The 14774-nt window shown below is 39.5% G+C and overlaps 2 protein-coding genes across 8 annotated transcripts in view; one reads left to right on the forward strand and one right to left on the reverse strand.

Annotated features, from left to right (window-relative positions):
• sptan1 (spectrin alpha, non-erythrocytic 1) overlaps positions 1 to 485 on the forward strand; it is a 42503-nt gene extending 42018 nt beyond the window's left edge. For all 7 annotated transcript variants that reach the window (XM_084745346.1, XM_084745349.1, XM_084745348.1 and 4 more), the window contains one exon: positions 39 to 485. In XM_084745346.1, coding sequence (XP_084601472.1) covers positions 39 to 164 — 126 coding nt within the window. In that variant the 3' untranslated portion in view covers positions 165 to 485. The remainder of the gene's footprint in view (positions 1 to 38) is intronic.
• dync2i2 (dynein 2 intermediate chain 2) lies at positions 225 to 10244 on the reverse strand. Its single transcript, XM_084745353.1, has 9 exons — positions 9790 to 10244; positions 6282 to 6542; positions 6000 to 6109; positions 5711 to 5868; positions 3618 to 3727; positions 2250 to 2414; positions 1846 to 2078; positions 1592 to 1749; positions 225 to 829 (listed from the first exon to the last, which is right to left on the reverse strand). The coding sequence occupies exons 1-9, from the start codon at positions 9865 to 9867 to the stop codon at positions 591 to 593; spliced, it is 1512 nt and encodes a 503-aa protein (XP_084601479.1). The 5' UTR covers positions 9868 to 10244; the 3' UTR covers positions 225 to 590.
• Positions 10245 to 14774: the final 4530 nt, after the last annotated feature.

The raw sequence follows: 14774 nt of genomic DNA on the forward strand, positions 1-14774 counted from the left end.
CTTCACAGAGGTCTAAGTGTCCCTCTTCTCTCTCTCAGAACCTGACCAAGGAGCAGGCAGACTACTGCCTGTCACACATGAAGCCCTACCTCGACAGCAAGGGCCGCGAGCTGCCGTCAGCCTTCGACTTTGTCGAATTCACCCGCTCACTCTTTGTCAACTGATCCCTCGCCCACCAGTGACCAATCGGGACGCGTTTTTCCCCACACACACTTCAACACGAACACACGGCTGAAACTGCATGATTGTGACACTAGGAATACTCACTAATAACAACTATCTGTACTATTTATCTCGCTCTACCCTTAACTCTTTGTGCTTCTCATGATAGCATAGTGGATCTGTCTGCATTTGAATGTGATTGTTTTAGCTGTTTTAGCTTGTGCTTTCGATCAATTTAAGAACCTAATAGTAACAATAATGTTGTAACAACACCTGAACAACTGCAGTGTGCTTTAATAAACGCTACTGGTTAGAACTGGAAATCTTTGGTTTATTGGTTTTATTTCATTTCCACTGTTTAATCAAAGACTTTGAGATGTGAACATGTAAGACAACAGTTGACATAATGCAGCAGTCTTCAACTGTCCTCATCCTGCCACCTGATTGGCTATGTGCTCCAGCTGGCTGCTTTCCCTGGGGTTCTGCTCTGTCAAATCTGCACTCAGCTGCCAAATGCCGACTGTCCCGTCCGTCTTACCCACTGCCAGCAGGTGCGGGTTCTGATGGTTGAAGGCCAAACATGTTGCAGCTTGTCCTGTTCCTCCCTGCTCGATGGTGGCTGCCGGCCTCAGGGACCTGCGGCCCAGGTCAAAGATCTGGACCTCACCTTAGAGACACACACGGAGTGAGAATCAACAAAGATACATGTGTCTTGCATCCTACAGCTTCATTTACACAACATCTAATGGGTGACAGAAATGGTTAGTATTTTTGTGAGATGCCAAGTCATTATTTTGAGATACTAACTAATTTCAAGATAAATTCATTTTGAGATGCCAGTGACTTTTTTCAAGATGCTAAGTCATTATTCCGAGAAAGTTTCTCGTCATACAGTAGTGACTTAGAGCAGTGATTCCCAGAGTGTGGGCCTTGAGAGGCTATGAAAAATAAAACTCTTAAGTTTCAAGTTTTTTAAGTTGGAAATCACCATAAAATATTTACAAGTAATTTAAAATAAATAATCAGAACTAGTAGAAGAAAGGCATGTGATTTAAATGATGTTTTTCTTCATTTATCTGGCCTAGTTTAACAGTTGTCACACTTAATAATTGTATCATTATTATTATTGTAAATTGTGGTGACCCCATCATACTACACAAGAGCATACCCTGTATCTCGTCATTGGTACGATTAGTTTCATGTTGATCAGTTTTAATTAAAGGTTTGGGTGGATCCCAGAAGATTTTCAGAGTGGGACGAGGCATTCTTACGCAGAGGTTTTTTTTTCGATCACATTGGCTGAATCAAATCTGTGACTTGTAAATCCAGCACTGAACTCACAAATGTGCTATAAAAACGTGGCCTAGCAGGTCATGAAGTGCATCATTTAAGGATTTTTTACCACCCATACACAGTGTTCATGCTGTACCTTGTCCAGTGGCTGCAGCAAAAACCAGCGGTCTAGCTGGAGACCACTGCACCTGGAACACGTAGGAGTCTGACACCCTGAGAGAGAGCAGTGGGCTGGCCTGCAGCAGAGAGTGGACGTGGGCCAGACCATCAGTCCCTGCACTCACAAACACGTTCCTGCGGAGACACGAGAGAGACACAAGTCTGGATAAAGTCCCTGCTGATGATTCCTTTAGCACTGATCATGTGTGTGGTGGGTGAGTGAACTGTGACCTGTGGAAAGGGGAGCAGTGTATGGAGTGGACGGGGCCGCTGCGAGGCCTGAAGGAGAAGACGGCCGGGGCTCTCAGCGTCACGCTCTGACCTTCGGACGATACTTCAGCCGGCACCTGGGAGGAGAAGGAGCATCTGAGCAGCAGGCCGCCCTCAGAACCCACTAAGAAAGTGTCAGAGTCCCAAGGAGACAGAGCCAGAGAGGTGACGCCCACTGTGCTGCTGCCTCGAGCCTGTGGGTGACACAGAACAACATCACTCTGTAGCCACACTGCACTGCAGCAGCTGGAAGAGCACCAGGGCCAGACATGAGGAGAAACTGATAAGGAAAAATTGTTTTTACTGGTTTCATGCTGGTTTATTCTGAGGCTGCAGATGAACAGTTTGGTTTCATGCTGACTCACCTTGAAGTTGCTGCTGTGTGGAACCTGCTGTCGCACTAAAGCGTAGGCAGCACTCAGGACCAACCTGCCCTGGTCTGAGTCCACCGTCCACAGCAGCACCCGACCTCCTGAACTGGCACTGAGCACCCCAAACTCTCCTTTCTTCTGCAAAGGCACCCAGGCAACCTACAGGTACACACACAGTTCAAGAGTTGCAGTTGAGTTCTTTATCCTTCTTTGTTGTTACTGACAATACAGTTCTGTGCAGTTACTCAAAGGTGCAGAGCTCTGTTCAATAATTTAATTTTACTTAATTGATTTGACGTGAAAATAAAACACAATAACAATACTGTTCAAGAATTCAATAATTATTGTAATTCTACTGTATATTGTAGCCTGATGCACATTAGTGTACACTGTACGATGACATTTCTTTCTTGGCAAATGTTTTGGGGTTTTTGTAACATGACCATTTTGGTAGTGACAAAATTTAATCCAGTTATGCAAATCATAAGTATTTTAGTAAACTCCATGTCATTTATAAGTCTGTACCAGCTCAAATATAACTTCTAAAACTGTCACTACACAAACAGTCACAACCGAAACCTGATGGTGTTTCGGTTGTGACAAATGGGAATATTTCATTCTTTATTTGGGAGAAATGAACAAAATTTTTAGCCGAGTTTTATCGATAAAAAGTATTTTGGTATAAACTGTCATTTAAAATTCTGTGATGTGGCGTTTAAATACCAGCTGAAATATAACACTTCTTAAATTGTCACTACTGAACCCTTTAAATCAGTATGATTACTTTCATGTTCTTTACAAAGAAAACTTGGATTCAAAATACAATGAATTTCAAAAATTATGTTTGAAAATGTTGTTAAATTTACCGTTGTTATTAATTAATGTTTAAACATTTCATTAAATTATTTTTTCAATGCAGATGAAACAAAATCTTATTTTTTCCAATACATATTGTATTATAAATGTATATATACATATTTGCTGCTATAGACTGAAGAACAAGACATCTGTTTTTTACATACTTCATATGTAAATATTTCTGTCATATATTGTTGTAGAATGTATAAGCTACCCTCTTGAATGGGAGCATGTGTAGTGTGAGCAATCAACCCCAGGATCAATAAAGTATCTCCTCTGCAGAGACTCCATACAGTCACAGACAGCAGGACACAACAGCAGGCTGGACTGAAGAGGAGATTTTGTTTCAGTTTATTCCTGCAACTGTGTGGAAGCCTCTCAGAACAAACAGCAGCACCACAGGACAGTGAACCTCTCCAAACATGTACCAGGTATCAGAGTCGTGTCAGTGGTGGACCAGGATCTGTGTTACAAACAAAAGTCCAACAGTTTGTGTCGACTCACCTCATAAACCGGCTCTCTGTGGCTGTCAGCTGACATCCCAGTTTGAACCAGCATGGGGTCCTGAGACCGACTGGTGTCCCAGACCACCACTTCTCCACTGTACAGACCCCCTGCAGACACACACACACACACACACAGGGTTTACAGTGAGCTCTACTCAACAACAGATAAACATAGATAACCTCAGTGATAAACATGAATCAACAACTTGAGATGGGATGTAACAAAGTACAAATACTTTGTTACTGTACTTAAGTAGATTTGTCAGGTATCTGTATTTATTTTTGTTTTGCCTACACAAAAAGCCAAAAATGACATAAGACAAAAACAACTAAAAGATGTAACAAGACAAAAACGACATATCAATACATAAGACAAAAATTATGTGAAAGACATAAGACGAAAACAACGTAACAACACATGAGAAATAACATCAAAAATGTAACAAGACGAAAATAACATGGAAAAAAGCAAGACAAAAATGAAAACGGGTAGAAGTCAACGCTAAAGCATCGATTCTGATGCCTCCGCCTGCAACAGTTTCATACAACTGTGACTTTTTGTGTTCCCTACACCTGATTGAAACCATTGATTCATTATAAATCCTATTTGCAAGTGTCCCAGGAGATTGAGAATTATGGCTCTATTGATACAGTCTACAGTTAATGAGAAAAGATTGCAAGGAAAGAGCTATTACCTTTATTACCTAATAGTATCCAACATAGTTATTCAAAATATATCAAAGTCAAAAAGTCGGCCATCTTAAAAGTTGGCCATCTTGAAAGTGTTGGCCTCCAAAATTTAATCAGTTCATGTACCTATTACAGAGTCTTAGCACACAAGATTTGGTGCAAATCCATCCACCCGTTCAAAAGTTATCGCGCAAACAAAAATCTGTGACAGACGGACGGACGGAATGACGGACAGCCGGACAACTGGAGAACATTATGCCTCCGGCCCGGCACCTTCGGCAGGCGGAGGCATAATGATGTAACAAGACAAAAAGACCTAACACGATGTAATGAGACAAAAATGATGTAAAAGATGTAACAAGGTGAAAATGACAAAACAAGGCAAAAATAATAATAAAGCAAGACAAAAAGAAACAAGAAAGAAAGAATAAACACTAACACAGTCAACACAACCAGGGTCACTCTAAGTGAAGAAAATACAGAGCTGTGGAAGAGGGGAATATTCTGAGAAGAAACTTAACTTCATGTGGTAAATATGTGAGAAAAAAAACATTTATTATAACATATTCTAAGATTTTAAGGTCATAATTTGCAGGAAAATTGTTTTTGTCAAGGAACCACATCACTTCACTTTGTAAGCAATTTCTGGCTTAAAAAAGAAAAATAAAATCTGTCTGGACCCACAACTTTTACATCCTCTCTTTTTTCCCCCGATGACTTTTTTTTAAATTTGGCATCCATAGCGAGCTTATGGAGACTCAAGAAGACAAGCCACTGTCAAAATTTAGAGAAAAAAAGCACTGAGCCACAGATGTAGGCTATGACACACATTTTTTTAATTTGGTGTATAGGCTACGTACAGTTGGCAGATGTAAGGATCACTTAACACTGTAAAAAAAAAAAAAACAGCTGAAACAAGGCAGCAATAGATATGAGCCTTGAGCCAAACTCAAACTGAAATAAACTTTAAAAAGTTTTGCCAACCTATAATCATCATCCACTCATCACATCTGTCCATTGTGTTGTAGTTCCTGATGTACAAAAGTCATCACCTCATCCAAATCAGCTGTTATACAAAAAAACAACATATTGATGAGGTTTGCTGAGGGGCTGCAGGACCCAGCACCCGACAAAAGCCAAACATCATAAGAACCATGAGTTGATAAAAGCAGTCACTGTGGCTGCTTTAACAAACAGGGTGCTGGCATTCAAGTGTGCTGTGTGCCATAGTGCAAAACATTCTCAAACAGTATGTTAATCACATCTAAGTCATCCTGGCCTTGACAAAAGACACAATTTTTCAGATTTTTTTTTTCTCAGAAATTTAGATTTTAATGTCTGAGAATTTTATTTGATTTTTTATTTGATTTTATGATGTGAACTAGCAGGCCGGCGGTGTACCTGCGATGAGGGCGGGCTGGTTGGGGTGACAGCACAAAGCGGTGACTGCAGTGGGAACATCGATGACCACATCAGCCTGTTTGGGGTTCAGGCCTCGACGGTTCAGGTTCCACGTACAAACACACGACCTCTCAGTGCTCCAGTCTCCATCGTCAATCCTGCACATCAAGTACATTTCTTACTGATGTTCTCAATTATTTTCAAAATGACATGACAAACGTTCAGGAGCTCCTCGGTGGAGTTTGATATAAAACATACTGTATACATATCAGTTGAAACACTAACATACCGGCCGTAAGCACAGGCAATAACTGAACCTGTACAACTCCAGGACACACTGGTGACATGAAGACCTCTCTCTACTGCACTGGGATGTTGAAGGCAGTGGAGGCATGAAACCTGTAAACATCAAAGTGTGTCATAAAGAGAACTCTTCATGAACATAGATCAACTCCAGTCTGTGTCCAGGAAACTGCTCCATTTTCAAACATCAGGTCATCGGGAACAACTACACACTGTCAGTTTCTCCTCAGGTGTATAAAGCTGTCTACTGGTCCATGGTCCTGCTTACCAGATTACTGTGATCCTCCCAGTTGACCTGGAACCCATCAAAGGCGTGACTCCTGGCGTTCTTGACCAGCTCTCTGATGACCGCGTCCTCGACCCGCTGCAGGAAGTCCTTCAAACCGGGCGGCTCTGGCTCGTCAGGGTTCTGTTGGAGGAGCTGCTCTGTGGTCTGGTTCTGTGGCTCTGTCTGGGTACTGCTGATGGTCGTCAACACAGTCTGGACCTCTGCTTCAGTATGGTGCACCGCTTTGGTCTGACAGCCTCTCTGAAACACCAGCAAATAAAGGCCTTCAACTAAAGGAAGCATATCAATTATTTAGTCACTGCAATCACAATTAATCAGACTTAAATAGGTGCAATACTGATGCTTTTGTTTAGACTGACCACATATTTCATTATCAAAACTGAGGAAATTGTTTGTATTATCCTTGAACAAAATGGTATTCATACATGTGTTAATGATCTTGGGGCAATCTCATTCCTTTCTTTGTTATTGTTGTTGAAGTTTTTGTATATTTTCCACAAGGTTTGCAGGTGTACATTAACAAATAAATTCCACCAATCACATAACATACAGGTATACCAGGGCATTAATAAAGTCAATAGTAATATAGTAATATTATTCCCCTTCTCTTCAAAAATTCATAATTTAACATCCAATTACACTACAGTCCTACTAATGTGACTACTAAGACAGTTCAGGATGCAGTACAGTTACACAAAACATACTTCTGGAGCTGGTTTCACAAAGATATTTTAGACCAGTCTGTAGTGTTAGACCAGTCCTAATTCTGCTCACAGATTAGTCTGTTGCAGTGGTTCCCAAACTGTGGGGTGGGACATAAAGAATGAAACCCAGCTGAATGAATATAATCTATGTAGGGGAAATAAACAAACAGGTTTGGTGATTCTATCTTGCTAACCTTTATTTCACTAAAATTCAATGTTAGAATCTTTTCTTTTTAATCAGGTCCATCCCCAGTTATTGTTAAGGATTGATAACAAATTGTGGGGTAGGGGGACGCAAACTTTGTTCAGTTTCTGACATGAGGGCATGCCTGAAAAAGTTTGAGAACCACTGGTCTATTACAAGTTAGACCACAAAAATAAAGACCAACTTTAACTGTCTCCAGGCTGTCTCAGACTTGTTACCATGGAACAATCACTGCCACAAATTGATCACCATCACCCAACAACAAAAAAGAGGAAATATGGCTCAGAATTTGTGGTTTGCTAACATTGCTATGGAGCGAGCAATTATTTCTTTGCGTCTTGAACCACATTTTTACATCTTTTGGGAACATCTTTGATGCTCCTCTAAATGATGATGTATGATTAACACTGTTTACTGTCATTGACATTTTTTATATTTTTTGTATTGTTTCAGTCTTTCCAAGGAAGTAAAATATCATTATAAAACTCCTCCAAAAGACACATACTTTCTGCTGGAGTAAATGGAGCTGAGCGGCTGAATGTGGTCACTCCATCGGCCAATATTCTTATTTCAAAAAAGGTTGTAATTTACCCAGAATTCATTGTGCCATAGTACTAGTCTATCTTTGGTGAAACTGGCCCCTGCACTTTTGATTGCTCATCAATGCCGACCTACCCCTTCCACATGGATCTCTTAAAATCACAATATACATTCATCATATTTCATCACAATATGCAGCATAGTAAACTTTCATGTTCACTGAAAAACGATTAAAATGGTGATGATGTGATATTTATTGAGGTCTGAACAAAACAAACATGTTTTCTTTTTTCTGGAAAACAAGATTTTTAGTCCAGGTAATCTCTGCAGCATTACAGTACCTCATTATAATGTTTTTTCACACATTTTTCCTTTTTCAAAAAATTGTTATTTGGTTGTGGTTCTGCGATTAGGTTATTGCATGTGCCCATATTGCGATTTTATTGTAAATGTGATTAATCATGCAGCCCTAGTGTTGAGTGCCTCCCTCCTGGCCTCCAGCATACCCTGTCCTGCTCCGTTCATCCTGGCAACCGACTGCCTAACAGTTAATAACTCTGTTACAGAGTGATTCCACTGATGAATAGACAGACTGTGTGGTGGCTGCCACTTGACCACCAACGTCTTTGTAGAAACAGTACATGCTGACAGCCACAGCTGTCTTTGAATACAGTTAAAAACCTGTGCTGAATTATCATTCAACAACATAAGATCTGAAGAGCAGTTAATATCTAACCCACATGTTTCTGATAGACACGTTGTTGTTGTTGTTTGCATGATATGTAAAAATGTTCCTGTTTGGTTCTAATCACACAGGCATAATTTAGAGAAGTGGTTATATTTATCATGAATCACTGCTTTTGGCTTCCCTGTCATTTAATGTTTGTAAACGTATGCAGCACTGCTTGATCTCTGCACACTTCCACCATGTATTTGTAGACTGTTTTCATTCTGCTTCTTTTTGGTTGGGGTTGAAAAAGAACCTTCCAAAATTGTTTAAAAAGATATACTAACAAAGATTGATACATTACAGCTTTTTAACAATCCTAATCTTGTGTAGGAAGGAAAACTGAAACATCTGACTCAGAACAATAATACCAATATTATGCACAGTATTACATCATGTGCAATATTTTTCAATATCATGGCCTACAATTATGTTCATTATCATGTGCAACATTATTTTCTATTACATTTAATGTCATGTTTTATTATTATGTGTAATAGTACATTCAATATCATCTGCTAATTTTACATTCATTACCTGGTGTAATATTAGTCCCAGTGTATCTCACAATATTACTCTTCAGTGTAATTGCCAATACTACTGTATTGTGGCTCACTTTTGTAGTTACCTTTCTTAATAAAGTTAAAGTTAATAAAGTTCTATAATACTGTGTCTTCTCTTATCTTCTGATCCATGCAGGTCAAACAGTGTCAGAGCCCCCAGTGTGATTATTGGCTCAGTGGAAAGGCTCTGCTGTACTACCTGGACCTTAATAACCTCAGTTAGCATCATTAGTAACTCCACTGTTTACTCTGCTATCTCATATCAATGTGGCTGCCGCGAAAAAAGGTTTACTTCTCTGCAGATGAAATGTAAACAATTAACTTGATTAGTCATAAATTGATACAGCTTAAAAGACTACCCTAATTTAATATTTTAATACGCAGTGATATATTGCTAGAAAATTATACATTTGCAAATAGTATTAGTATTATTTGAAGTATTAGACACTTCAAATTTACTCTGGCAGACACTGGAGGTTTTTCTTCTTATCTACTTTAGGCTACTTTCTTAATTTATTTTTACACTGTTTAGTGGATTTACAAGCTGGGGGAGGGCGTGAATAAAAAATAAATCACTACATTTCAATTTTTTAAAAAATGTAATACTTGGAGCTAACATGTGTCGGTTAGTTACTGTAGCGTTAGCATGTTGTATATATAACAAAATTGTTAGGCAACTACAGAAAAGTACACCGTGGTTCATGCTAACAGCCCTGTGAGCTACAGTTGTTCTGTGTCTCAAACATACCGACTCTTGCGCAGACTGCTGAGACTTCCTCCACACAGACTGGATACTCACTGAGTCCAGGGCTTCGTCACTAAACATGCTAACATTAATGAATGTGCTTGCTTAGGCTAAAGAAAACTTCACACTAACTGCCTTCAGAGGGGTTTGACAGAATAGTAACTGCGTAGCTAGTTCGGTCAGTGACGCTAGCTAGCTTAGCTGTTGTACTAACATTTTAACGCTGCAGTCAGTTTCCATGAAGCTAACGTTGCCCTGGTTACGGAGAGTACGTCCAGAGCCAAGAGAGAAATCATCTGCTGACTTCCGCTTTCTTACCTGAAGAAATGTCCGAGCATTTCTCTCAGTAGACTTTTCATGTGGACGCGGTGATGTATTCGATTTTAAATTAAAAAAAAAAAAAAAAAGTTAATACAAAATGATCTAGCTAATGGTGTTTTGTAGCAATATCAATAAAATACTGTGGATGCATCTGAAATTCTTGTAAAGAAGACCGCTCGAAGTCTTCCCGAGGATAGGACTCAAACAGTGAACGCTCGGGGCTCAAACCATATTTGTAATATTAGAACTTTCATAATAAACCATCCATGGTTCAAACGTGCAGCCTACTGTGTCAAATGAGCGTCTTTATGCATATGAAATATGCAACATAGCTAATGTTTTGCATGTAAGACAAAAGCCAAGTCATCAAACCTCGTTGGACAAGCTGCTATCCCTCAGAAATGGCAGTTTTTAACCTGTAGTAGTGTTAGTCAACATTGAAGTATGGACTTGTTCCCTTCAGGTTTTGGATTTCCCATCCCACTAATCTGAATTGGGCCTTACACAGCAACTGCGTTGGGTAACTGGTGAATACCCCCCCCCCCCCCCCCAAAAGAAAAAAAAAAAAAAAAAGGAACAAATATTCCCATCAAGCACAATGTAATGATAAAGGTAAGGATGGCCTCCATTACATGTAGCCCTCCATTTTTCTTTACATCCATGATATGTCTGCCACCTATCGGTGGAGAACTACATGGCATGCTTTATTCAAGATGAAAGAGATAGAGGTATATTGTAAACGAACCGATTAACTATTTAAGGAAGGTGAATGTTGGGAAATAACTGTTGCATTTTAAGGTTGTATTGATTTTTTTGCAGAACGCAAATCAGAGCAGTGAACTGGCAAAGATTTGTATATTAATGTATTTTCCCATACCCTCTACCATGCATTCTTTTCCATGGTCCTGTTGTGCACCATGCTACAATGTCTTTCATACTCACCTGCAGTCTGTTCCTATTTTATTAACATACATGAGCCACTTGTGTGTTTTGCCCCTTGATTATTTTTCAGGTTCAGTTCATCTTCACAGCAAAGACCTCAGATGAGAAATACCAACTGTCTTCATCATTCTATTTGATCTTTATTGCTCTCATATTGGCCAATCATGTGTCCTGAGTGGTGATTTTCAACTTTGTGGCCCACAGTGTGTGTTTACATACACAGTGGTACCCTAGTTATAAGGTTGTTGGAATTCACAAGGGCCAGTATTTCAAAACCTTTAATCAAGATAAGAATGATCAGATAAGGCTTAAATCTCAAAATTGGGGACATCAAAACCAGAAGATGTGATCCTGATCCTACAAAAATGTGATAAGGATTGGTAATCCAATCCTACCATGAATCCGGATCAAATGTTTCTGGATATGTCAAAACTTTAAGGTGCAGATTAAGATAGTCTTGGTGCTAAAAATGAGGATCCTGGTCTCATGGAAAGGGTGGATTCAGCATGGATTCAATGTGGATGTAGAAACATTTAGGACAAATTGCACACATTTAATCATTTTTGAAGAACTAGATGCAGAACTGAATGTTTAAACAAGATGCTGTGTAAACCCACTGCAAGTGTTCAACATAAGTCTCGCCTGCATCATGCTTCATAATATCACTGAACAATGCAATATTTCTCAGTGCTATGGAAAGGGTCATCATTCATAGCTCCAAATAGATGGCCGTGACCTACCACTGGCAGCACTGCAACCAGACAGACCAGCTGGGTGCTCTTGTGAACCAGCCCATCGACAGACTGCAAATCTAGATTCTGTAATCCTGATCTTGTGGTTTCTGAATCAGACTGAACCTATCTGAAAATTCTTTGAAAAACAGGAGAACAAACACAAGATCTGTTTTATCTGAGACACCAAGAACAGGGATTACAAAATCTGGATAATTTTACAGATTAAAGGTTTTGAAATACATATGTAATTATCTTATCCCGGTTTCAGAAACCTGGATGAGACCTTGGCCCAGTTTTGAAAAACCTGCTACTTTCAATAAAAACATGGATACTATGGCATGTCAACACCCCATACTTGTTTCTGAACCATCCCGTAGTGGCTGAAACGGTGAGGAATCAAGACACACCAGTAGGTGGATGATCAGAAACCTGGATACTGTTATGATCTATATACAGGGATGTAACCAAAAACAGGAGAAGGTTCAAAACTGGGACACTAATGCACATGAAAATGCACTTGTGTATTCTATCAGCAGTGTTTTGTGTAGAGCCTCAGAAAGGCTATTACTATTTATACTACTATAACTCATGGGGATCATACTAAACATACCAACACATAACCCTGTTATGATGTATATTAAAAGGGACAGTTGCCCCCAAAATTAAAATACATTTTTTCCCTCTGGCCTGTAGTGCTACTTATCCATCTAGATATCAGCTGTAGAGATATTGACACCTTCTCTTCAATATAAGGGGATGTAAGGAATGTATTTGAAAATGCAAAACCTGTCTTTAAAAAAAAAAAAAAAAAATCATGATTTGAGCACCACAAGCCAAGTACCATTTGGTCTCATTATATTGGAGAGAAGGCAGACATCTCTGCATTTGATATCTACAAACTCTGCAACTCACACCAAAACTATCCAGATGGATAAATAGCACTACAGGCCAGAGGAAAATATGCATTTTTGACTCTGAGTGTGAACTGTCCCTTTAAAATGTTAGCACTCTGCCATGTGTCCCGTGTCTTTCAGCTGTTTGCGTCACACTAGTGCTACATCTTTACAACAATGGTCCTAAACTGGCCTAACTGCAGCAACAGACTAATAAAAACAAAACAAAACAAAACAAAACAAAAAAAACAATCATGAACACATTTGTTAAACCCTGAGTCAGCCCAAACTGCAACAAAGTATTACAAATGGGACACATCTACACAATAATAATTAATGATCACATTAGAGAGCCAGTAGCACCCAATACATTTTATACAACAAATTTTAATATAATCAGATTATTAGCATCCACTGGACCCACAGTAGCGTGTACAGTCTGCCTGTTTGAAACTGCTGGCAACAACTATTCGGACTGTCCGATTTGCCAAAAGGTCGTATTTAAGTTTGCTTGAGCAAAAAAAGTACTTCTAAATATCCATAAATGCACCCGTCTGTTTTGTCATTTGTCTATAAATACATTCGCTTTTGCTACATAATTTTTAATACCGGTACTTTGGGACTGGCCTATGGCAGCAAGTATGTAAAAACAAGTATGGTTTGGGTCAAACAAGTGCAGCTGAAATGCCCAAATGTGATCAAACTACTCCAAACATCATCTATACATTTATTTATTGTAACAAAGCAGCTGGTACACATAATTCAGGGTGGATTCACACCCAGCTTATTTGGACCAGTTGTTTCGAATAGGGTGTACAATGTCGAATTTTCACAATATTTTCCAACTCATTTAGGCAGATTGCCAATGCTGATATACGTACATATTTTTGTTTCAGCTAATTGCAGTGAACACAGCAAATTTTACTGGCAGTTTTTGACACTTAGAACACGGCCACACCGCAAGACAGTCTTGTTGTGTGTGCACAATTGACGTGTCCTGTCATATCAACAGAAAACTTCATTTAGAGCCAATACTTTATTTTAATCCTGGAGTGTTTCACCTGCAGGTTTAGTTCGTTCTGGCATATGTCGCTCTGATATGGGCTGAAACAAGCAGGCCGAGATCATGTAGGTCTCGGTTCATCTCTAGAGCGGTTTGTTTGCAGTCAGAACGAAACTGATCCTACCATCCGAAACAACTGGCTCTTGCAAAGCTTGATGGGACGCTCTTTCACAGTTCTTGTTCAAGTGTGTGTGGGTATGCACCCATCTACAACAGGTGAACTCTTGTGGAGGAACATCTTCAAACAAGATGCATCAGGACTGTTTTCTAGTCGCAGTCTAGATTCTACAGAGGAGTATTGGGGCCAGGCGTAAGGAAACATTTTAAGCATTCTGAAAAAGTAAAGTTGAAATACAAAGCGGTTTTCTATGCTCTGAAAGGCTGGGGACATGTCAAACACCAATGTGATCTAAAACATGGATGCTCCATCTAGCCGCTTTATTGGACATGTCCAGATATGTTTAAGCCACCAGAGCCAGAAGACAGTGACAGGATGTTTTTTTTTTTTCTTCTGCCAGGCTGGATCATTTGTGTGTCTACTTGTGGGGCTAATATAATGTTGGGAGACCATGGCTCTGGCATGTCTCTGGCATGTCTCTGCCATATTTCAGGTCAGGTCAAAAAATCCTGAACAACAGTCTAACAACAAACAGTTCAGTATTATGTAGTCCTCAGTCTATTCACATTTTTAGCAATGATTTTCTGACATGTATAATGCATTAAGAAGAAAAATTCCCTTTTTCCTTTACACAGTCTTTAAAAAACTCCTCCTATTGTCCCCTTATGCCTGGCCCTAATACTCTTCCATAAGACGCTCTCTGGATATTTTGTTCATCTAATGAACACCGGTATATTAACCACATAAACACAATTAAAGCAATTAGCAATTCGCTGTGATGGTGCTCCATAATGAATAAAAAAGGAAGAAGCAGAAGCGTTTTGAGGCGATCTTCCCGGTAATATTTCTGACCAATGAGGAATGAACGTTTGGACCGCTCTTGAATGTTGCCGTGTGAACACGAATAATTCAAAAGG

Source organism: Lutjanus erythropterus, chromosome 20, assembly GCF_056507025.1.
Source record: "Lutjanus erythropterus isolate fLutEry1 chromosome 20, fLutEry1.hap2, whole genome shotgun sequence".
Taxonomy (NCBI): domain Eukaryota; kingdom Metazoa; phylum Chordata; class Actinopteri; order Lutjaniformes; family Lutjanidae; genus Lutjanus; species Lutjanus erythropterus.

Bases quoted from the DNA above. Each gene is read 5' to 3' on its own strand.
- dync2i2 (XM_084745353.1), bottom strand. From the start codon at position 9,867: ATGTTTAGTGACGAAGCCCTGGACTCAGTGAGTATCCAGTCTGTGTGG. The intron at 5,869-5,999 runs GTATGTTAGTGT...CTTGATGTGCAG, and splicing joins ATTGCCTGTGCTTACGGCCG to GATTGACGATGGAGACTGGA. The intron at 2,079-2,249 runs GTGAGTCAGCAT...TGTCACCCACAG, and splicing joins CACACAGCAGCAACTTCAAG to GCTCGAGGCAGCAGCACAGT.